The sequence below is a fragment of the Dermacentor albipictus genome, chromosome 6, assembly GCF_038994185.2.
Source record: "Dermacentor albipictus isolate Rhodes 1998 colony chromosome 6, USDA_Dalb.pri_finalv2, whole genome shotgun sequence".
Classification (NCBI taxonomy): Eukaryota; Metazoa; Arthropoda; class Arachnida; order Ixodida; family Ixodidae; genus Dermacentor; species Dermacentor albipictus.
The window spans coordinates 7,182,587-7,205,024 of record NC_091826.1 but is presented as its reverse complement, the minus strand read 5'-3'; the positions used below and the strand labels follow the sequence as shown (position 1 = coordinate 7,205,024).

The 22,438-nt window shown below is 43.2% G+C and overlaps 1 protein-coding gene across 2 annotated transcripts; it reads right to left on the bottom strand.

The window, feature by feature from the left end:
• Nucleotides 1-1,610: 1,610 nt before the first annotated feature.
• On the bottom strand, nt 1,611-21,853 carry LOC135901404 (aminomethyltransferase, mitochondrial). 2 transcript variants are annotated; one of them, XM_065431165.2, is made up of 9 exons: nt 21,562-21,673; nt 15,468-15,505; nt 14,961-15,192; nt 13,213-13,358; nt 10,958-11,039; nt 7,914-8,059; nt 5,053-5,239; nt 3,388-3,510; nt 1,611-1,867 (listed from the first exon to the last, which is right to left on the bottom strand). In XM_065431165.2, the coding sequence occupies exons 3-9, from the start codon at nt 15,139-15,141 to the stop codon at nt 1,650-1,652; spliced, it is 1,083 nt and encodes a 360-aa protein (XP_065287237.2). In that variant the 5' UTR covers nt 15,142-15,192; nt 15,468-15,505; nt 21,562-21,673; the 3' UTR covers nt 1,611-1,649. The 2 variants fall into 2 exon arrangements, with proteins under 2 accessions (XP_065287237.2, XP_065287236.2); XM_065431164.2 differs by lacking the exon at nt 15,468-15,505 and having other exon boundaries at nt 21,562-21,853.
• Nucleotides 21,854-22,438: the final 585 nt, after the last annotated feature.

The window sequence follows — 22,438 nt, the reverse complement described above, 5'->3', positions numbered from 1 at the left end:
ACATTCGGCAGGTTAAAATCACCGGTTAAGATTAGTTTATCTGTTTTTTTTATATGGGTGTACATGTATTGTCTTGAGCATTCCAAGTTCGCAACAGGCAGGTTAGGGGGCCTGTATATGGCACCAAGAATGTATTCGACGTTGGCAATACAAAAGTTGCAGAAAACGCTTTCTACTCCCAAGGTCTTCGGCATTCTTAAAATTTGAAGGGAATGTTTAGAAAGAATGGCTACGACCCCTCCTTTTCTATCGCGGTCTTTGCGCATTATTCTGTAGTTTATCAGGGCAAATTCGCTATCATATATATCTTCATTTAACCAGGTTTCCGTTAATATGGCAATATCGAAGTCAAACGAGCAAAGGATGCCTTCAAGCTGTTCTACTTTGTTTACAACGCTGCGGCAGTTAAGATGGTGAATGGTGACTGGCAACGGTTAGCATGTCATTTGCTCCTCTTTAGCTTACAGCGTTTGTCCTTTTCCACATCCCACGCGAACATTTCACCAGCTATACTGCACTTATCAAAACTTGTTTAACTTTGAGCCCTGATCATGTTCTTCTTTTGAGCTTTGCCATAATTTTTTTTCTTATCTCCCGAACTTTCAAAGAAAAGTCCTCTGTTATAGAAAGCGTTGTCCCTTTAAGCTTTTTGCACTCTTTCAGCACTGAACTTTTATCGCGATAGTCCAAGAACCTTAAGATCACAGGGCATGCTTTTTCTTTTTTCTTTCCTAGCCTGTGACATCTTTCTACATTATTAATGGTAAGTCCAAGCCTTTCATTGAAAACATCGTTTTGATCACATTCAAGAAACTGTCGTTTGTCTCCCCATCTTGTTAGTTTTCCCAAGAGCTTACAGAAAAGCACCTGGATTGCCATCAATGCATCGCAATTAGCAATATTGTGAGCCTGCTAGGCATATTAGCACATAAAGTAGACTCTCAGCAAAAGCAAAAAGCTGTATTTCCTATACTCTCATTGAAAGTGTTTTATCGGTATTTGTGACAACAGACACGTGGTCAACACTGCATGCAAGTCTCGCAAATGAGAGCCTGGAAAATGAAACACCAGTAACTCAATCGTCCGTAATGTTTGTAAAATCTTGCTGAATCATGAAAACTGCAGTGTATTGCACTTAGATGTTTCACCAGACAATCCCAGCAGCGCCTCAGTGTCTTCAGTAGACAATAATCCACCACCGTAACAACTTTCACGGTAAGGCTCCTCCACATACAGCAAGAGTCCAATTTCCGTTGTTCCGTGTATACATGTGGCGTCACTATCTTTAAAATAATCAGACGGATTCCCAGCAGCATCACAATTTTGAACTCTGCACCTCCCACATATGAAACGAGCACTCAACCACAAAGCCATTGGTGTCGTCAGATATACAAACAGATGCTGGAATCCTGGCTTGATTAAGCATCCCAGTAACCCAAACCAAGCGAAAATCTCAAGAGGAGGATGGAGACTGAAGAACAGTCCACTGAAGTGGAAGATCTACCAAAGGCACAGCTGCACAAGCTAGTGCTATCACTATTCAGCACCGATGATGAAACAGCAAATTTTCTCTAGTACCATAAACTGCACAGATCAGCATCCAAGCACACTTTACACAATTTCATGAGTTTATTTATCACGTACACAACCTACCCACTGTAGTAATGGCTAGGCACGAATGGCATGCGTGTCACAGCAGCCTCAATGCGGCGGCCTCGCACTTCAAGCTGCACAGCTGTGCCAGCCGTGCTGTATTCGCGTGGCACATATGCCATGGCAATGTTGCTGCCCAGGCTAGGTGAAGGCAGCCCACTCGTCACGCGGCCAAGTTCCTTTGAGCCTGCCGAGTCGTACACCACTGCGCCATCTGTTGGTAATAACAACACAGTGAGTGGTGCGCCTCCACCCAAAGGAGTCGCCAAGCTGGCTACGTGGATCGGCCGCTGTTTTGGAAGTCTCCTGGCGCTTGCTCAGTGGAAGGAAGCCAGTTTCCAATGCAGACCAACTTGCCGACCGAATAGTAGACTTCTAAGTCAACTAATGGGCTGTGAGAGGTGCGATAATGTGGGCCTTTGAATTAATATTGACTATGTACGGCTCTTCAACACGCACTTATATCTAATTCCTCAAGTGTTTTTGCGATATGCTCCCATTGGAATGTGGCTGCCACAACTGGGAATGAAGCCCGCAACCTTGTGTTTAGCACACCAGAGTACAAAATCATCAAAGCCTAACTTATTTTCCTCAATAGCTCTCACATCCTAGATTTTGCAACCTTGCACCTCAAAGCATTGGGGCTTTCCCCTAGATGAAAAATTCTTTAAAAGTTAACAGGCTGATTTTTAATTAGAAATGTGCTGCACTATTTCTTAGTTATCAATAACGAATAGTTTTTCACTGCCAGTCATTGGCTCAGAAATTATAAAGTGGTGTTGCTAGCAGCCATTCACTTTAGTGTTCTTTTACTGTTGCGAATCAAGCCTCTGCTACTTGACACTTCACGAGTGTAATTTACAGATCTTACTAGGCTTGATATAGTCAAGTTCAATTAACTTAATCCTAGTGGAACATGCAAAATATGCTCGAGTTACTCATTTTTTGTTACAGAACATTTTATAGAGCATCAGTATTTCGGAACGTTCACACACACTTTAATTAAAGAGAGCACTATCAATTAGTATAATTCCTCAACATTTTTTCTGAAATGTCCTTTATTTCATGCCTATACAGCCCAAAGTTGCAAGATCTGGCCAAAAATTAAATGTCTACAACTATTTTAGTTATTGCCACCAACAAGTGGAAAGTCAACACTGCTGCTATTTTGAAATGTGGAAGGCAAATTGAACATTACAACCATGAACCCAGGAAAGCAGCAGTAGAAAGTTGTCATGTGCTGACATAGTGGCAGCACAGTTTTGCAAGTATATTAGGCAAGAGTTTGTCATAATTTGCATCACTCTCTGATCCAACGCAAACCACTAAGTTTCCCTTAAAAAGGCACAAAAAAATTACTTCACATTGTAGTAAAGTTAAAATATCTATAAAATACTAAAAGTAGTACTACTTAAATTCAGTACCGCTTAAAGTAGTCCTGAATTTAGATGAAATATTTTGGCAGTTCTATGAAGAGATGAAAATTGAGCAGGAGGGGAGAAACATTGTCACTAGTCTGGAGATAAAAATTTGAGGGATTAAACAGAACACAATCGTTTCGTGTTTGATGGAGCACGTCAAGAGAGTCAGTGGGAACTATGGCAGTGGCTGAATGCGTAATCACTAACAAATCATCTCTGTCCTGCATCTGCTAAATTTCTCCCATGCTGCCGGTGACTACGTGTCGCTTGCTTTCTGTCACTGTGCGAGTCCAGGACCAAACCAAACACTCACTGCGTGCGGGTGGTCCAGTACTAGTGGCAACCAGCCCCACGCGCCGCCTGCTGGGCTTCTGCTTCAACTGATCCAGGATGACCGGTGCGCCCGGGAAATCAGCCAACTGACGTCTGCGCTTGCCTGTGCAGTCCAGTTGCATTAAGTTGAAATAACTAAAGAAATTAGTCCAAAAAAAAACCAAAGAGGGCCATCTACTGTAACACTGTATCGTCTAGTGCTTTTTCTAAACAAGTTCACCTGGCAGTTTGTTTTGGTGAACAGACCTTGCAAAAGTTGGAAATGTCCCTAAAAAGCATTACACAGAGGGCGATCTTTTTTCACCTTGCTACGAGCTTAAGTACAATGCATCTCTGACTGATGAGAGAAAGCTGGCTTTAAGACCAAAAGCGAGACTGAAAGGAAGGTTTCACCACACACTCGAAGAGCAAAGTGATGCAGCACAGTGCAACCATGGCGGCAACAGCATTGGAGAGACTGGCGCAGCAGCCCAATTCACAGACTGCAAGGAGAGGCTAAGAAGTGATGGACAGTGTGAACTAACAACTCACAGGCACCTGTTTTACAAGTGCATCATTGCGTGCTCATCATTTCTGTTTTTCTACTCTCATCTGCAGCTAGAGTACATGGCTTCAGATCGTGTTATAATACAGTATTTACACAAATCATAACTGGTGCTGAATCAAAGCTGATAACTAGAAACTAGGTCACGAAAGTTTCCTCGAATGTAAACCACACAGAATATCAACGAAACTAATACATACATCCTCACCTATTACGCAAGTCTCAAAAACTTTCACAAATGTCTTTGTGTGAAAAAATTAACAGCCACTCTCGTGACACAAGCTCACTAATTGTCACCTACATAGGCATCACCTGCCATTTTGTTCCTCAAATGACATGCTCTCCTCGGTTATGTCCATTACTTTTGAAACACATTCTTTTTAATGCATCTTCCGGAGCAGACTGCCTATCAATCTGCCTGCCTATCTATGTCACTATCCATTTTCCTGTCAAAGCTGGGTCATGTGTAGTCCATGGTCGAAAAATTCCAGCAGAAGCCATCTAACAATGAATGTTGGCCTTAATGCGATTAGAATTGATGTAATGTATTGTAATGTAATTAAAGGTATTACCAATGCTGAAATGTGTATGCAACCAGGATCCTCTTTAAAGATGTTGTGAGATGAATTTTGAAAGAATGTCTTCTCATACACTTGGTCTCAAGACCAACAGCTGTCTTTAGCAACACCAACTTTGTATGGCAATTTAAGTTTAGCTGGTGCATTTGCTCAGTCAGCCAATTGGTGTAGTAACTTAGCCATAGTCATCAAACAGGTTATTGACGTCAACATTAGCATCTGCTAGTTACCTGCAGAATCCTTGAACCAGAAATCATTACACTAACTTTTAGAACTGTATCATCAAATTGAAGCCAACTCTGCAGTCTTGTTTTCAACTTCTTGTAAAAATGCACCGGTTTAGATTTAAGTAAATACATTACCAAAAATAAAGATAATAATGTTTTAATTTTCAGGCAGCAAAATGTTCGTCCATGCAAGCACAGTAACTAGCTACAGCACTAATTCAGCACTGCTGTGTGCATCAACACATAAATGCTACAGCTCAGGCATTCTCTCCAGGTATATTTTCTGTCAAACCTACCAATGGTGAAGGCTAGGCCGGCCTCAACAGGGGTGGTCTCCTCATCAATGTCTTGACCATAGAGGCACAGACCTGCCTCAATGCGAAGGGAATCGCGAGCCCCAAGACCGGCCAATTGCAGCCGACCGCCAGAGCCCGACAGCAGCTGCTCAGCCAGTGGCATCACTTCAACACTGGGCACCGACAGCTGCATCAAGACGTTCCTTGGGTCGCAGCTAATGTGTGCCTTTTGCAAAATTGCCACGCGCATTTTTCTCCTTCCTTGAAGCGAACAATAAGAAGTTTAAACTGCATGGCCAATCTGCTTAGTGGGCTTGAGCGTTGTTACGACCTTCATCGTACTTATGGGCAAACTTAGTGACAAATTTATGTGGTCTAACATCATCAATCAATACAGAAGTTACAAGAGATGTATTGGAGGCCTCCTGATTAATTTTTACTGACCAGGGTTAACAAGCACCCAAAGAAATCACTGATATACTGAAAGGGCAAAAAGCACACAAGTGAATGCTCACAGCATGGTATTCTGTAAATGTTCAGAAGCACCTACGCAGGCTGTGAAGAAATGTAATGTAACGTTACTACTTGTTGCTCGGCTAGCCAATTAACACTTTCTTGTGGTGTAAAAATGCACAAAGCTAAATAAAAGTAAAAATAATAATAATTACAAACTGCTGTCTTGTTGTCATTTTTTTTTCATATAGTCGCGTGTATTTTTACACCACAAGAAAATTTATGAAGCGCCATAAAGCATGGTATTTTTTTAGGTTCTCTAATGAATCACACACTTTCACTTTACTGAACGAAGCTTTTTATCTCTTTTTTTCTGTAAGTTATCTCATGAATACATGAACTTAATAAAACCATTGCAGTTCAGCACCAGTCGTTTTGCAATGTATATAACTAAAAGGTTTTTAGACAATTGGTGGATTTTATACCATGAGTGGGTAATGCTGAACTAATGGTTAAACATGATAGAAAGAAGCAAGAAATCACTGGAAAAGGAGAAGCTGTTTTCATCAGCCAAAACAGGCGACCAGAAAAGTTAGCAGGAAGGCACCACCGTTTATTGCACTGGGCAATGGTTCAGCACAGATCATGCTACTGCTCTGCTTCAAAGAGAATACAGGATAGAATTAATGGGTGCTGCTGCATGGTAGGAATGCAGCAAAACATTACTAGGTTATCACTTGGCAATCTTGGCAGTGAGGCAGTGATATGCATCTCCTTGCTAAGTTGACCACTTGCAGCTATACATTCACCTTCACATGATAGAACATCCACTGCTAAGCTTCACTAAATAGTGGCCAACATTCATATTGATTTTATAAATTTTTATAAATTTTTTTGAAGATTAATTCTAAAAAGACAAAAAGAATATTGCACTTTCCAAAAGGGAAGGTAATTTCTAGGCCGTTGAACGTGTTCTTAATCTCTGATACTGTTGAAATAGTAGATTCTGTTAAAATCCTTGGCGTTATATTTTCAAAGCATTTGACTTGGGATGATCATACTGACTATATTAGGTCGAAAGTGTGTTCAGCTGTCGGTGTTATGTTGCACCTGCACGGTATTTTTCCTGTCAAGGTTAGGCTGTTGCTATACAACTCGTTAGTTATCTCTCTCTTGCAATATTTCTGTACTGTTTGAAGCACTATGGGTGTCACAAATTTATCTAAGCTTCACGTTCTTCAAAAAAGATTTGTACGATGCATTGCTGGTCTGCCTTACTGTTCCCCCGCACGACTTGTTCTTAAAATATGAAATCCTGCCAATCTACAGTTTATACAATTACAGACCTTTAATGACCTATAAATGCTCCTCACGAAGTGATGAACATTGTATCTGTTATCTGGCAAAACTTGAGAAAAACATGCATATCCTGCAGACTTGACAAAGAAATTTGGTTAGTGCCGACACCTGGGGCATATTATACCGAGCAGTCTCTTTCTTATACGCTTCCAGTATTATTAAATAAATTATACAGAGGATTGTTTGACCCTTTTGAGCATTCAAGTGATGCTATTAAGCGATTTTTTCTTAGCAAAATTATGTGATGATATTGCACTCAGTTTAAAGCTATACTGTTCTTTTTTTCGTTTCCCCATAACCTTTTATCTGTTTTTATAATGCCTGTGTTTGTGCTGCAATGCATAGCGCTGCTTTTTACAAAGTGTTTTGTTATCTTGTTTCAGTGTTTATTTGGAAAAATGAACATCTCTGTCTGTGTACTGTACTGCCAAGTTGTACTTGACAGGCAGGACCTCTGTCAAGCTTGCAAGCTTTTAGTCTCATCTCCTTCTCTGTCTAAGAGAAAATAAAGACAATTGAATTGAATTGAATTAAATACATGACAACTAAATAATGATGACAGAAGGCATATCTGCCCATAGAGTTCCTTTGAAATGTATAATTCCTCTGGTACAGCTAGCCAGCATGGCCTGAAAGTTATTCCCTAGAATTTTGTCAACAGGAGCAAAATCTCTCTCTCATCAAGTGGAAATATAGCCCAAGATTGTGCTATCATGCAATAAACTCAGGGTTGCCCACAACTTCTTCAGGATTAAAGGCCACACCAAGGAGTGCGCAATGGTGTATGTATCGCATAACAAAATGAATATAAAGGAAAGACATGGATATACATATAGTGCTACGAGTCTCTCTTCCCTGTGAATTCATTTTTTTTAATGTGCTACCAACAACAAATCATGAAGTACCAACTCGCCTGAACCGATATGCCAGAGAGTGAAGTCTTGGACACTAGTAGTTGCTTGCTGTCATAAGACAGTCTCAAATTTGTTTCGCCCAACTTTTGGAAGAGGCCAAGATAAAGTAATACCAGCAGCAATGATACAACACACCTCAAAGCCGTCCTCGCCTGTGTACCCACAGCGGGTGATCCTGCAGCCTGGAATGCCAGCCAAGGTCACTGTGGCACCCCGCATGAAGTGCAGCGATGTCAGCGTGCAGTCAACAAGTGGCTGCAACAACTCGGCTGCTGCAGGTCCTGCAAGATTGAAAAGGCCCTCAGTCCAGAGCCTCACTTGCACCATTCTTCAGTGGTGTACTGATGAGCTCCACAACTTAACGTCAGTTCTCTGTGCTGGTAGCTTTGGTGGCTGGTGGTGTGAAGTCACTGCACACCACTAAAGAGCCCCTACACCATATCTTCAAACCCTGTCTCCCTTCTTTGGTCGTTTGGTACTGTGACAGCACAGGTCATCACCCTCTATTTATAACTCCTTTATCGATGCCAAAGTGTGCATCTGCACATTTATGTGTAAGCTTGCGCACACACTTTTCTTTTTCTTGTGCACTGAAAAAACAGTAGCGAAGTTTGGTGCAGGCTACCAGTCAAAGCACAGTACACACTGCATGTGAAAGTGGTCACAACGTAGCATGTCTGAACTCTGCATCCTGTTATTTAGAAAAGTGCTTTTACATTAATTGGCACAATACTACCACGAAAGGGTAGGTCTTCAGTAGAGCAGTACGTCAGTAGAAACCCACATTTATATTAGAAACTTTCAACCACAATGCATTTTGCCTTGGATAAGTGAAATGTTTCAGTGCCATGGTCATAACCTGTGTCACTAGACTAAGGTTGCCATTTGGGCCTGTAGGTGTGCCATTAGTACATATTATGTACACATCAGAGATAAGGACAATGTAAAGAGAAGAATGACACACTGTATGTCCACCGTGTGTGTAATGTTTGTCTATTTCTGTCATCAAATCAATCTTTATCTTCAATCACATTAACCTTACAATTCTTTGACTAGACCGACTTGCTCTCATCCTTGTCTGTAATGTGCTATATCTGTACTGTGTCACTAGCTTTTCTTTTAAAGAACTAAGAAGGTGACAGCAGGTTACACAGACTATCAGATAGGCCTCTTCCTGTTTTTGTATTGTACTACTGAAATTTTCATGCATGCTGGTATTAGTTCATAACCAAAGTGGAGTGCAAGCATTAAAATTGTAAATATTAGGTAGCAATTGCATGGGCTAGACTTCTTTACAAATCGTGCAATGTAAACTCAAGGAGGACATGAAAAAAGATGACCAGTCAATAACAGGCCTGTACCTTTTACAGCTGCAGTAAAATGGCTAGCTGCGCAAGATGGAATGAATTCATTTTAAGTTGAAGAATCCAAGACAACAGCCTTGTCATTCATTTTTGTTGCCTCATTTTCTATTTAAATTCTTGGTTTTACAGCGAAGCCTGTGTGAATGTGTGTCTGGGCCTGTGTGAATGAGCCGTATGCGTGGTTTCGTAGGGAAGGGGCTGGCTAATGTCTGTAAAGTGAACAAAAGTTCACGAACGATAGTAGGGTGCAAAAGAAAGGACACGTGATTTCCCAGCGCACCGCACCTGCACAGTAGGGGCCCTACTGTGCAGGTGCGGTGCGGTACACCCACGCTGGCCGCTGCTGGTGACGGCTGCGGCTGCTGTTGTCTGCCCAAAATACAACGGTGTGGCAGTTGTCGCAGTAGCTGCCGCGGTGAGTGAGAACCAGACTGTGCATTGTAGAGGTAGAACACTGCAACAGTTGCAACTCCAACAAAAATGGGGAAAATGGGAAGACCACGCATTGTATGCATGGCCAAAGAACAAGCCGAGTACGAGGAGTGGCATCGACAGCAGTGACATCATCATCATCAGCAGCATCATCGTCAGCATCGACATCAGCATCAGCGTGACTATAACCAACGACAACGTTCCTGTGTGAAAGTAGAAGATGTGGCCAGTGACTTTGCCTCCAAAGAACGTCAGCGAGAGTCTAATTAATTGCCAGTGTCTAGCGTAAGCTACCGACGAAGATCTTGTACTGGAGGCCGCTCGTAAGCATCAAGCTAGGTCGTTCGAGTCTGCGTCCAAGCTGCAGAAGCAGCTTCGCTGGCTAATTTGCCGCCATAGGAATAGTTCGGCCCATTTTTTTTTTTTTTTAAGACTGCATTCTTGCTCAAGATAGAAGAGGCACGTATTGCATAACTACCTGCCTAGTGAACATTGCATAAATACAAGCACTAGATATACACAACTCCTTCAGCTAATGCACTGGCTGGCTTCCATTCAAACTTTGCACGGACAGCAGACATGGCATTTTGCAGTGACCTCAGTTTATTGCCACATTTGTGTGCACCACTTGCCTGTTTTGTGCACAATAAAACCGAAGTGCGTGTTGTCCACATTGCTGTCACTAAAAAGAAAATCTTGATTTTGGTGCAATGCAACAGTAGTGGCATCTGTCATTAGTACGGTGAAAGGAACATTTCACCATAGTGGCGACAGATTGCACTACTGGTCCATCATATCAAAATTGACATTTTTTGAGCAGCATCACATCAATGTGCACTTTGGCTTTTGTTTTAAGCAAATGTGGCACAAGAGCAACCTATACTCTAAATATTTTATTCCTAAAACAAGCCAAGACTGAAATCACCTTCCTGCTTCATTGTCTCCATCACTCATCCCATGGTTTTCAAGACTGCCACCTGCGACTATGTACTGATTCATTAGATTTGTTTATTTGTTCTGTATAACCACTCCTCCCTTTAATGCCTGCATGGCCCTGAGATAAATAAATTATTTGAAATGTACGTCTGGCACTGCTATTTATGCAGCATTGAGTACAATATTCAGAGTCTTTAATTAAACATCAGCTATAAGTCTGAACCCATCTTTATCTTCTCTACTTCTCTATATTGGTTTATGCTTCCTGTTCCTCTTCCTTTCTCTGTGTCTTGCCTCATGAATTTTTCTGGTTTTCCTTTCCATTCCCTGGCATACCTTTATGTAATACCACGTACCAACTTGCTCAACAAGCTACTCTTGTGGTCTACGCAGCTTAGGAAATGAGTTGTGCAGTTGCTTTGTGAAGCTAAATTTAGCTGTGCGCACCCTGAAGGGCCAGCAGCGACCACGAGTCCATGAGCTCCAGGGTAGCCTGACCTCCTGCAGCCTGGAAGCCTACCAGCTTGGCCTGTACAGTGAAAAACACGGTGACACTGTCAGGGTAAATTTGTTCTTTCACCGGGAAACAGATCTCTTCTCCCTTTCAGAAAAACAATGCACAGCTGCATGCTATATCATATATGATACAGCAATTAATGCTTGCCTCACAGTACAGCCAGAATGTCTTTTTCTACAAAAACATCACAGTAAGCTGATAAGCAGCAATCAAGCACCCTGAAATTTTTGTGCACTGATTTGGAATGTAGTAATTGTGTTAATGACCTGTTTATATACAAACTCTTTGCATACTGAATGACGAACTTCTGTCACATATCTTTTAAGAAAAAAAAAATATCACTCAAAAATATTTTTAGTGCTACCGTCACTACGTATCTCAATATAGAGAGGACATAAATTTCAGGTAAATATGTAGAGTTCTCTTTCTTTTTGATTCTATTATGCTGGAAGAAGTTGTTCTATGTGTATCATATATGATCAATACATAAATATGTAACCGGTACAGGGTTAATTGACTTCATTCAATGACATAGAATAACACAAGCTTCCTGCACCGTCAAATGATCACTATGCACTGGCAATGTTGCCACCAAATGGCAACAGCCTTCAATGCATAATGATGGCCAGAAAATTTGTAACACTGCCTGTTCAACGATGTGAAAGTTGCACTGCAATGCTGCAATAACGTGCAACAGAGCAAGGGTGCACATACTGGATAATGAGCAAACTATCCACAGCTTTATTCAACTGTTCATTCAGTGCATGCCTGCAAGTCTTATCCTTTTCTTTTGTCCATTCCTTCCCCCCTCTTTTTTTTTTTGTCAAAGAAGGGCTGCTTTGAAAACTAGAAAAAGAAAAGACATAGATATGAATGCAATGCTGCATCATGCAGACAGTCCAGCAAGGCTCCACAATTAGAACCGTCTTTCTGTTATACCTTGTTCCAGCAATTCAGTGTCATTTTGCTTTCAGCACCATTTCAGCTCCCTCTACCAGACATGCTCACACTTATGCACTGACAAAAGTGAGTGCGCAATTGGTTTCCGGCCCATTTGTGCTTTCTGTTTCTTTTGTTGAGTGCACCACCCTTTGCTGCTACCTTTGGTCTGCCCCTGTGTTGAACCAAATCACTTGCACGCAACTGAGGATCGCATTGATCGCAAGCTGAGGATCGCATTCTACCTATATGGCCGGCGCTTTAGTGACTTGGTTTTTATGATTAATCTAAATTTGCTATGGCACAAAAAAGACGAGGACATGAAGACACATGAAATATACGCCACATGTGCCTGCTTTTAACTGTAATCCCAATCAAGGTCGCATGGCATTCTCAAAATGGAAGAGCCACAAGTTAACACATGAAATCATAGAGCCATTCTTTATCAAAAATGGGGGAGAAAAGTGTGTTAGCATTTCATCCATCTATTTATTGCAAAGTGAAGTCGACGTCCTAAAAGAGCATGTTAAAAAAAATCAGTATTAGTGGCAGCTGTATGTGTAGCAAGCCACCTGTCAATGATTATCAGCGAGGGATACTTCATGCTACTTGGTAGATTTTGAAAATTCTTGTGTGCCATTTGAAGAATAAACTTAGTTGGAAGTTGGTGCTTGTGGTGTACATTTCATGTGTCTTTGTGTTCTCATCTTTGCCGTGCCATAGCATATAGATTAACTATGTACCAAATAGCCCAAGCGTCAGTATTACTGCAACAGATTCCTATAGAACCTCTAGTGTTGGCTAAGGACACTAACTCCCAAATTACTTTGTCAGCATGCAAGCATATGTGCACATTACTGTGCATCTCTCTATGGCATAGCAACGTAAGCAGCCTGTGCACAATGTGATACCCTTTGGTAGGTCCAGACTGAGTGCCTGGTTGCAGATTACGGATATACCAAACACACAGCTGATTATACTAAACTAAGGATGTGATCTTGACTGGGATTTTTTGGGAACCTTGGGCTATTTCACTTGCCAACAGGTAGCAGAAAGGTATAGTACACAATACAGTGGTGATAAATATTGAAAAAAAACGTACGTAGGGGGAAAAAACACCTCACCAATATAACAGAGGATTTGTGTGCACTCGTCCCGATATGAATGCCACAAGTGGCATCATACTCAAAAGGGCACGACATAATAGCATATCAAGCTCGCAGGGCAACTGTACGTGGGCACACACCTTGACGTGGGCTAAGTCTTTGTCCCTGCAGCCAGCGTTGGAAACAACATACAGCCAATCCTTGGTCTTGTTCACTATGAGGTCATCAATGATACCACCCTTTTCATTGGTGTACACTGTCAGCGTACCTAAATCTTCTGTCAAGCCTGCAAGGCCAGCAAAGATACAACACATGAGCAAAGCAAGTTCGTTTCTTTCTTTTTTTTTGGATGCACGAGCAGCACAATAAATCTAGCTGAACAACAGCTACATTGTTCTTTTTTTATGTAAACGCATTACCCATAGTGAGCAACCAGAAAAATAGCACAAGTCAAGCAATTCTACATTTGCCTCTTCCTTGCATGTTTCAGTCACTCTTTATCCTAGCGCTCTAAAGATTTTTATTTGTTTATTTTTTTGCTTGTTTGTTTGTTTGTTTATTTTTTGGAGGCTGTTGCAGGACATGGGAAAATACATTGCATCAAAATAAGAATGACAAACTTGTACGCTTGTTAATATTGTAGTTTACAAGAAGACGTAGTTGAGCAATACAATAAGAGGGTGTGACCCTCCTGAGTCAGCCCTTAAAGGGTAATGAACAGAAATACAGAAGCATAACATAAACAACAAAAAAATACATCAAAACCAATTAAAGATAAAATGCGGTGTCTGTAGGCGATACTGATAAATCAAGATGCGTACTCATAGACATATTTTTCCAGCATAGGAAGGAAATCGTCAGGTGAGCAAATTATAATATCACTAGGCAATGAATCCCAATCTCTGATTGTCTGAGGAAAGAAAGAATACCTGAATGTGTCTGTGTGGAACCGGTATTCAATTAAATGTTTAAGATGTTTAGTTCTAGTGTTTCGCTGTTCAGTGAAAGATACATATGCACCACTATTTAATTTTTAGCCCCCGTTAAGGAGGGGGAATGGAAACTTGAGGCGTAAGAATTTAGCACGCTTGCAAATAGTCGGGAGGCAAGCTTTACCAAGGAGTTCTGTCGGAAAATCATTACATTTGTACCTATTATAAATGAATCTGATGGCTTTTCTCTGTATTGCTTCTAGTCATTTCATGCACTGTTTGGTATAGATGAGCACTGTTTGGTATACGATGAGCCACAAAATATTACTTATTTTTAAAATTTAGATGTCTTTATTTTTCTTGGCTTTTTGGCTTGTTGTCAGCCTTGTGCAAACATTCCCTACTTTTACAAAAGAATATTTTACAGAAATATTAACAAAAAAATTGTTACTCACTTGCACACAAATATAGAAAGATGTAGCTTTCAAGTTCTTCCATCTTTGACAGCTCACTGCGACTACTAATCTTACTATTTCATTCTAGCATTATGCTATCTGTATTTAGATTGAGGCTACGCTTATAAATTACATTTGTATCACGGGTAGAGATCGTCTAGTGACACATTTTTATGCAATGCGATACTGTGTGCCAATGGTGCAAATGGCCTACAAACAACTGCTCTCAGTCACCATAATATTGTTTCTCAAACACTTTACAAAGTTTGCATCGCAGCTATTCTTTTCTATTAAATCATTTAAACTTAGCACTCTGCTCATACTGCAGATTACCATATCAATAGTGGTATAAATAAGCTCTTAAATGCTAACAAGCAACTCTTCCAAGTCAAGTACAAACAACAATGTGAACAATAACACTGCTCAATCTTCACTCACTCTCATCAAAGTTACTTCCTGCCTAAAGGAGAGAAGGGCAAAAGATGAGTAAAAATTGTGCACCTTCAATGTCTGAGACCACGAGAGACTCAACGAAGCGCACCCTGTCTGGGCCGTGCACTTTGCTCTGCAGCATGTGTGAGACATCAAACAGGCTTGCATGGCGCCGGGTGTGCAGATGAGAGGCACTGAGGCTCAGGTTGCTGTATTGCACAGGCATGGCATAGCCCGCAAATGGAACCATCTTGCCGCCATGTTTCACGTGGAAGTCGTACAGTGCTGTTCGCTGCAGGGCCTGTCATGTATACATGTGAGAGACATGCTCTGGAAAACATGGACTGCAGTGCCATGGGGCCCTTGAACTGTTCTGGACAGTATATCCTAGGCGAGTGAATGACAGTTCCTACTCAATCACATATGGTGAGGTTAAAAACGTTTTACAACTGCATGCATTCTGCAAGTACTCCAATAAAGCAGATAGTTTTTCCAGGTTTTGATAGATAAGGTCAGATGGCAACCTAATATGCTCTGAAGCCATCCACAAGCTCCATCAGTGGAAAAATCAATTACCTATGACTGTTGAAGTCGAGGTTTTGACGGAAGCCCATCTGGTCGGCAGGCATCATGAAGAAGCGTAAAAAGAAAGACACCGACCACTGAATGAATACACAAAAAACGTTTCGGCTCCCCTAACGGGAGCCTTGTTCAATAGTTCAATTGTTCAACAAGGCTCCCATCAGGGGAGCCGAAATGTCTTTTCTTCTTCACCTATGACTGCTGTATGCACATACGTACATTACAGTACTTTAATGGCAACACAACTATATTATTATTATTATTATTATTATTATTATTATTATTATTATTATTATTATTATTATTATTATTAGTTATGGAAGCATACAAGTACAGAAAGGAAACAGAAAGGGAGCACAACTGCCACAGAGAGGGGCACAATGCCCGCCTACTATTTCGGGAGAAGGGAATGAGAAGAAGATAGGAAACAAATAGGAAAGAAAATAGGAAATAAACAAATGACAGAGACACGGACAAAAGAAAGTAGGAACACGGAAAAAATGCCTATAGATGGGAAACCAAATCAGTTTTCTGCATGAAAGTTAGCAAGGCTCTATGGGCCTGGTCGCGTTGAGCAGCACTCCCTCTCGGAAACAGCCAATCGTCAAGGGTCGTACACTTGAATCCACTTAGTCCTTATTCCTTAATTAGCAGTGTCCATTGTGTGACGCATGTGGGGCACTACATATAAGGTGTTCAAATGTCTCACAGGAGCCACAAAACGTACATGAGGGACTGTCCACATGCCCTTAGATACAAGCATTCGCACACCAACACATAGCCAACTCCTAATTTCACTAACAGTGCTCTAGCACTACGAGGCAAGTCACGACCATGAACACGGGGAGGGCATGAGCCGTTTGCAACATGGTGGTCTGGGTGCTGCTTTAGGAGGTATCGGTGGATTAACACACAGGTGCTATGAATCATACAAGAACTTTCCGGGCAGTCACTCCCATTGTGAGCACAAGTTGAAGCGAGGCGATCGGCCTCCTCATTTCCAGCAATACCCATGTTCAAAGGCATCCACTAGGCAATGAGAGACACCCTACGAGAAGTAATTTTGTAGGCAGACTCAATTATACTGCGTAGAATTGAGCTATTTGCATCCTTTCTAAACAGTCTGCTAAGGGCAGCAGTGTCTATAGGGATGACAAATTTCAACGTGCTTATTTCTTCCTGTACATACTTCAGAGCAATATCAATCACTGCCAGCTCTGCAGTTGTTGATGAGGATGGATGAGGTATTCAAAACACCCTTCTTACGCCAGTCGAAGGGCAGAAGAAAGCTGCTGCAGTGCCTTGAGTGTTGGTGCTTACCAATGTGCCCATAAATGTTTTAAGATGGTCTCCATATTTTCGAATAAGTGCAGCTGGGCTAATTGGAATAGTGCCAAAACAGGCTGGTCAGACTCATTGTGTATCTCAGGAATCGAAAGATGAATAGGGAAGAGGCATTTGTTGTAGTGCTCCTTCGAAGTTGTTAGTGAGATGGTATCTTCTGAACTGCCAGCAATGGCAACGAACAATGCCACCATTTTCCCCATGCAGGAGAACAGTCGCTGAATCAGCCGGTTAAAAGTGATTGTCCATTTGATGCTGGGTGCAGATGCTCAACGTGATGTAACGCTCTCTGGTCTGTTTGCAGCCTCAGGGGCAGCTGGTGTGCTTCAGCAAGTAATGGAACAGACTGCACTTCACGAGGTAAGCCAAGAATGACTCGGAGGGTAACACAATGGTCTCGTTCCAATTGAGACATCAAACTAGGTGGCATGTTCAACAATGGCAAGGCATGCATCGCGCCAGACAGTACAGATGATTGATATACCTGTAGTGCAGTCATCTGGTCACAGCCATCGCCCATAGCAGTTAAGGCAGCCATACAGTAGAGTAGCGACTGAGATTTGCAGCGCATAGATGCGACGGCAGGGCACCATGATAGGCGATCATCGATAATTACGCCCAGGTAGTGGTGTTGCTGTACCCAATTTATCAGTGTATCTCCGAGGTATAGCCGGCTCATGGTTCAACGAGCGTGTTGTCTAAGATGATACGCAAATGCGGCTGACTTAGCGGGTGAAGTGTGCAGACCAACTTCATCTACGCACCCTGATGTGACATTTAGAGCTCTCTGCAAGATTCCACGAAGACGTGGACCATGTTGCAAAGGACTGCTGATCCACAGTGCGATGTCATCAGCATAGATTGCTATGCCTATTGAAAAGTCACATTCATGACGGCTTGGAAGTCCAGCAAGTACGCTGTTGAAGAGAAGTGGCAATAAGATGCTGCCTTGCGGGACACTACACTTAACAGTGCAAAATTCACTTGTTGCTCTTCCAACGCACACTTTCATTTTGTGCTCCGCAGGAAATGGCCCACAAAACAAAGCAAATGATCCGGAATTCCCGCAGTCATAAGTGAAAACAATCGCCCTATGTGGTACCGAATCAAATGCTTGCTGTATGTCTAGGAATAGTATATATGCAGAGTGCTTGTTTTCTCGAGCAGATTCAAGCCATGATACAAGGTCTGCAATGCTGTTGAGGGCTGAATGATGGCAATGAAAGCCACTCATGACATCAGGAAAGAAATTCAATTCTTGTAATCTGCTATCTAGACGAAGCAGTATCGTTTGTTCCATCAGTGCGATAACATTAGGTGTTAGTGATATTGGCTGGTATGACTTGGCATTTCGCAGGATGCCTGGGCTTTAAAACAGGTATCACCATAGATGGTTTCCATTCATTGGGGATCTGACTTGTTTGCCACACTCCATTATATTAAGCTGATGAAAGGCCTCATCTATGTTTCGTAAGGCTTGGTACGTGACATCGTCTTCGCCTGGGGCAGTGTGGCATTTAGAAAGGCTAAGCGCATAGCGTAGCTCCTCGAGAGTAGTCTGCCTCATCCATCTTGCAAGCAGGATCATAGCAAGAGGTTATGGTACCGTGACTTGTCGGAGAATTAAGGTCGCCATTTGTGTTGCCTAGTGACACAGCAGATACGAAAAGGTAATCAAATGCTTCCGCAAGAATTTTTGGCGACCGGCCGGGCATTATGCACAAAGCAGCAGTTGGATTCATGCAGATCTCAGGAGTTCGGGGAGCCTTCAGTATGCGCCACATACTTCTGAAACCGCTTGCCATATGCAGCGAACTACAAAGCGCGGCCCAGCTCTTTCGAAGAAGTTTTTTTGTGTGCCATTGTATAGCTGCATCTAGGCAGTTATATACCATCCAATCAGAGCTTCGTTTAGAACGCTGCGCCCTCCCGTAAGCACGGCGTCAACAGGTGCGTAGCCTCAATAGCCTAAGATCAGGGTTTGGTTTATCTATGCGCTGCCGTTGTCGTACCATAGCTTGTTGTAGACACTCACTCACCAGTTTGAACAGCTTGTCATTTCATAACGCCTTTGAAATCAGCTGATGGAACTTGTCCCAAGTTGTCGCAGCGTAGGCAGCAGTCTGGAAGCTAGGAGCATTTTTTGGAACCAACCAAATTGGTAGGCGATCTGAGCCCCATGGGTCAGCTTCACATGGCCTGGTCAGGCACACATCTCTCACTGATATTGCAAGGTCAATGGTGTATTGTTCCTTTCCTCTGCCAAGAAGTGTAGGTGAGCCATCATTGAGGGTTTGTAGATCATTTCTAACAATAAGTTCATTGATCTCCACTCCACAACTGTCTTGCGGACGAGAACACCAGCGGGGATGGCGAGCATTGAAGTCTTAGCACAGCACAATTGATGGGCCACAATCAGAGACTAAGCGTGTCTAAAGACTACGTCGGTCGATAATATATGCTTGCCACAGTCGTTGTATCTCTGAGACTGATAGCAACAGCTGCACATTCAAAAATGGCATTGCAGATGTTGCCTGTGTCAATAACTGAAATGTAGGTCAGCTCATACATATAACGATGCGTTCGAAGCATTTCGTGGATGCATGAAGTCCATGCACAGGAAAGTACCGCATGCTGGCAATGTGCATCGAGTGTTACTGTGGATGCCTGCGAAGCCTGGAAGTCTGAATTCATCTTTTCTTACATTAGTATTTTGAAGTGCTATAACATCTGGCGGGGTGTTCATTGCGAGGAGCCGAAGGACTAGATCAGCATGCCTGTCGTAGGGACCCAACATTCCACTGCAGCACAAATGGACAAGGCTTTTGACAAGTGTTCATATTGTTTCTAGTGAAGGTCATCAAGAACTGGAACAAGAGCCCCAATAAGTTGCTCTACGGCTAATGCTGCTGGTGTCCGACGACCGGCAATTAGAGACTTAATGATGTTAACAAGTGTCTTAAGAAGGTTGATAAGCCGGGCATTGTCGTTGACTGAGACTGTTTTTGGTACCCTATTTACAGTGTTTTCTGCTGTAGACAGGGCCTTGGTAGAAGCTGGTTCAGACGCTTTTGGAGGGGTGATCTCGGTAGAGTCAGGTTCTGATGCTTTGGATGGAAGTGCCGGCCACGATGTCGCTCAGAGGCAGAAGATCCACTTCCCTCGTTCCCTCCGATGCACGGTGTATGTGCTATTCTTAGAATGTACGGGCGCTATGGCTACGCGTCTTCTCTGCTGATGTTTTCTTTTTAGCATTCTTTTTTAGAGCTTTTAGTTTTTCCTTCAGTGTGGGACAGTCTTTGTCTGTTGCCAAGCGTTCACCTTCATATTTAGGGCAGCAAGATGTGGGACTGTCGCAAGAATTCACATTGATATTTTTGCCACATTCGGCACAGAGCACGGCAGTTTTGCAGTAACCCTCTACATGACCAATGTTGAGACATTTACGGCACTCTAAAGGCCTTGGCAAAATAGGTCGAACTGGGTATCGCACCAGTCTAGCCTTTATATGGTTCGGTAGCTTTTCATAGTCAAAGAGTATCTTCACACACTTTGACGTGCTGAGCGTTCGAGCGCTCTTGATTTTGCATGGTGGCATCGTCGTCAAACGTCGTCTTGAAGTTCTAGGTCAACATCAGATATGACACCAGCTGTTACATTCGTGCCTTGTGGTATATAAGCCTGCATGTTGACACCACAGAGTTGAGCCAGGCCAAGTAGAGTTTGCACAGTCTTCTCATCTGTTGTGTCTATGACAATGATATTTTTCCATGGGTTCACTCGAACCTCTTGAATAAGACCAGGGGCCAGTTTGAAGAAAAAGTCATGAAGTTTCTTTTTGGAGATGTCATTCAAGCTTACCACAACGTCAACAGGCACGAAGGCTACTGTCGTAGTGACGATGCTGTTGTATATGATGGTCACTTCACTTGAGGACGACGTCGAGGACTTCCATCTTGAATGCTGATGCTTAGCAGGTATGAAGGTATCCGGGCCAGCGGACCTCGCATCAGACTCGGAATCGCCAGCTTCTGATGCCACTGAAGAGCTGAGGTGCTTACTTGCAGTGGGAGGCCTGTCCCTGCCGCCAGACGGGTCCACCACCATCTCCCCCATCGCAAGCTTTGTAGGGAGGGTCTCCCAGCAAAGCAGGAGTCTTGAGGGCCAGTACAAGCACCCATAGTGTCTGCCACAACGCCTTGGTTCGCCACAACGCCTTGGTTCACCACTATTGCCCGTGCATGCTATTTCCTGAACGCAGGAAATTCAAGCGCTGAGCAAAGCATCCTGTTGTTGTTGTTGTAGCCTGTCACATGTGTGGAGCACATACCCGGACAGGACGCTTCGTTTCTTGCGCTTTCACCTTACATATATGCACGCAAGCACGCGCACAAAGTGGGCAGATCTAATAACACCTAGCAGCAACAAGGGGCCACTGTGAGTTGATCCCAGCTAATTATTTCCCGAGCCATCTACACATTCACACAGTGTGTATGTGTAGTGCATGCGTTTCACGTTCAACAGCAGCTCATTCTAGCTTTTCACACAGCGCGAAACTGTTTGGCTGTAACCGTGCGACCACGTCTAAGCAAAGCTCCCGTACTTGCGCGAGCACTGCAAAAGTGAAATGAATTAACTTTTGAAACTGCAGCACGTGCACCAAGGTCGCGGCTGAGTACGCGGGGTCACAGGCGGGGCGCCGCTAGCGCAGAATCCGCTTGCGTGACGGTCGTCACAGGGTTACCTCGTCGCTGCTGGCACGACGCACTTGTTGCGCGATCAGGAACGAGCGCGGACCGCCGCAGCGCAGGATGACTCGACAACTGGGGACTCTCATCGTACTGTGCGGACGCCCTGACGACGATTACGGGAACTCGCGCGCGCGCTTGGCTTGTCGGGGCGGCCTCCGATGTGTTTGGCCTTATCAAGCTCCGCGCGACAACAGGCTGCGATGATGATAACGTTGAAGACGCGACGGCCGCCTTGGCCGGCAGAACAGACGAAGGTTGCCAAGCGTCCGCTGCTCGGGGTCAGGGCTTTTTTACTGATTGGCTGAGGGTCTTGTTTCGCCCATGTAAACATGAACGCCGTTTCCGTCCGGCGTTACGAACCTCTTGAAAATTTAATAGAAACGCGCGCCTAGTGACACACCCGCTTCTCAACAGTTGCGTGCAGCGCTGGCCAAAGGCAGTTTCCCTCGTCCTATAATTAAGCTACCGAACGAAAACGTCGCCACCACCTCACGAAGCATCACAAACCATCTAAAACTTGCGTAAATTATGCCTTGTGTTCTGTGCTTCCCGAGTTTCGCTAGATCCTTTTGCTCGCCCGTTATGATCGGCGCCAACCCGTACTCGCACAGGCCACTTGCGCAATACATGCGAAGCCAGTCGAAACTTTCCACCGATGACGCGGTCCCTACAGGATTTCGCTATAAGTACCATCCTTTCTGCACCGAACAATAATTTCACCCGAGAGCACATACATTTCAGCCAGTCATTTAAACACTTGCATGTAGCTATGTCAACATTGTTATAAGTCAGTGTAACTTCCATTCAGAGAAAGTTAGGTTTGTTAGGAAATTTCACACGGAGTAAAAAAGCTTGCTTGGAAATACAGAA

What these genes read in the sequence shown, in the direction of transcription:
- LOC135901404 (XM_065431164.2), bottom strand. Translation starts at nt 21,654, where the DNA reads ATGAGAGTCCCCAGTTGTCGAGTCATCCTGCGCTGCGGCGGTCCGCGC. An exon ending in CGGCCTAGCCTTCACCATTG is followed by an intron (nt 3,511 to 5,052) that starts GTAGGTTTGACA and finishes TGGACTGCACAG; the next exon opens with GCAAGCGCAGACGTCAGTTG. An exon ending in TACTGGACCACCCGCACGCA is followed by an intron (nt 1,868 to 3,387) that starts GTGAGTGTTTGG and finishes TATTACCAACAG; the next exon opens with ATGGCGCAGTGGTGTACGAC.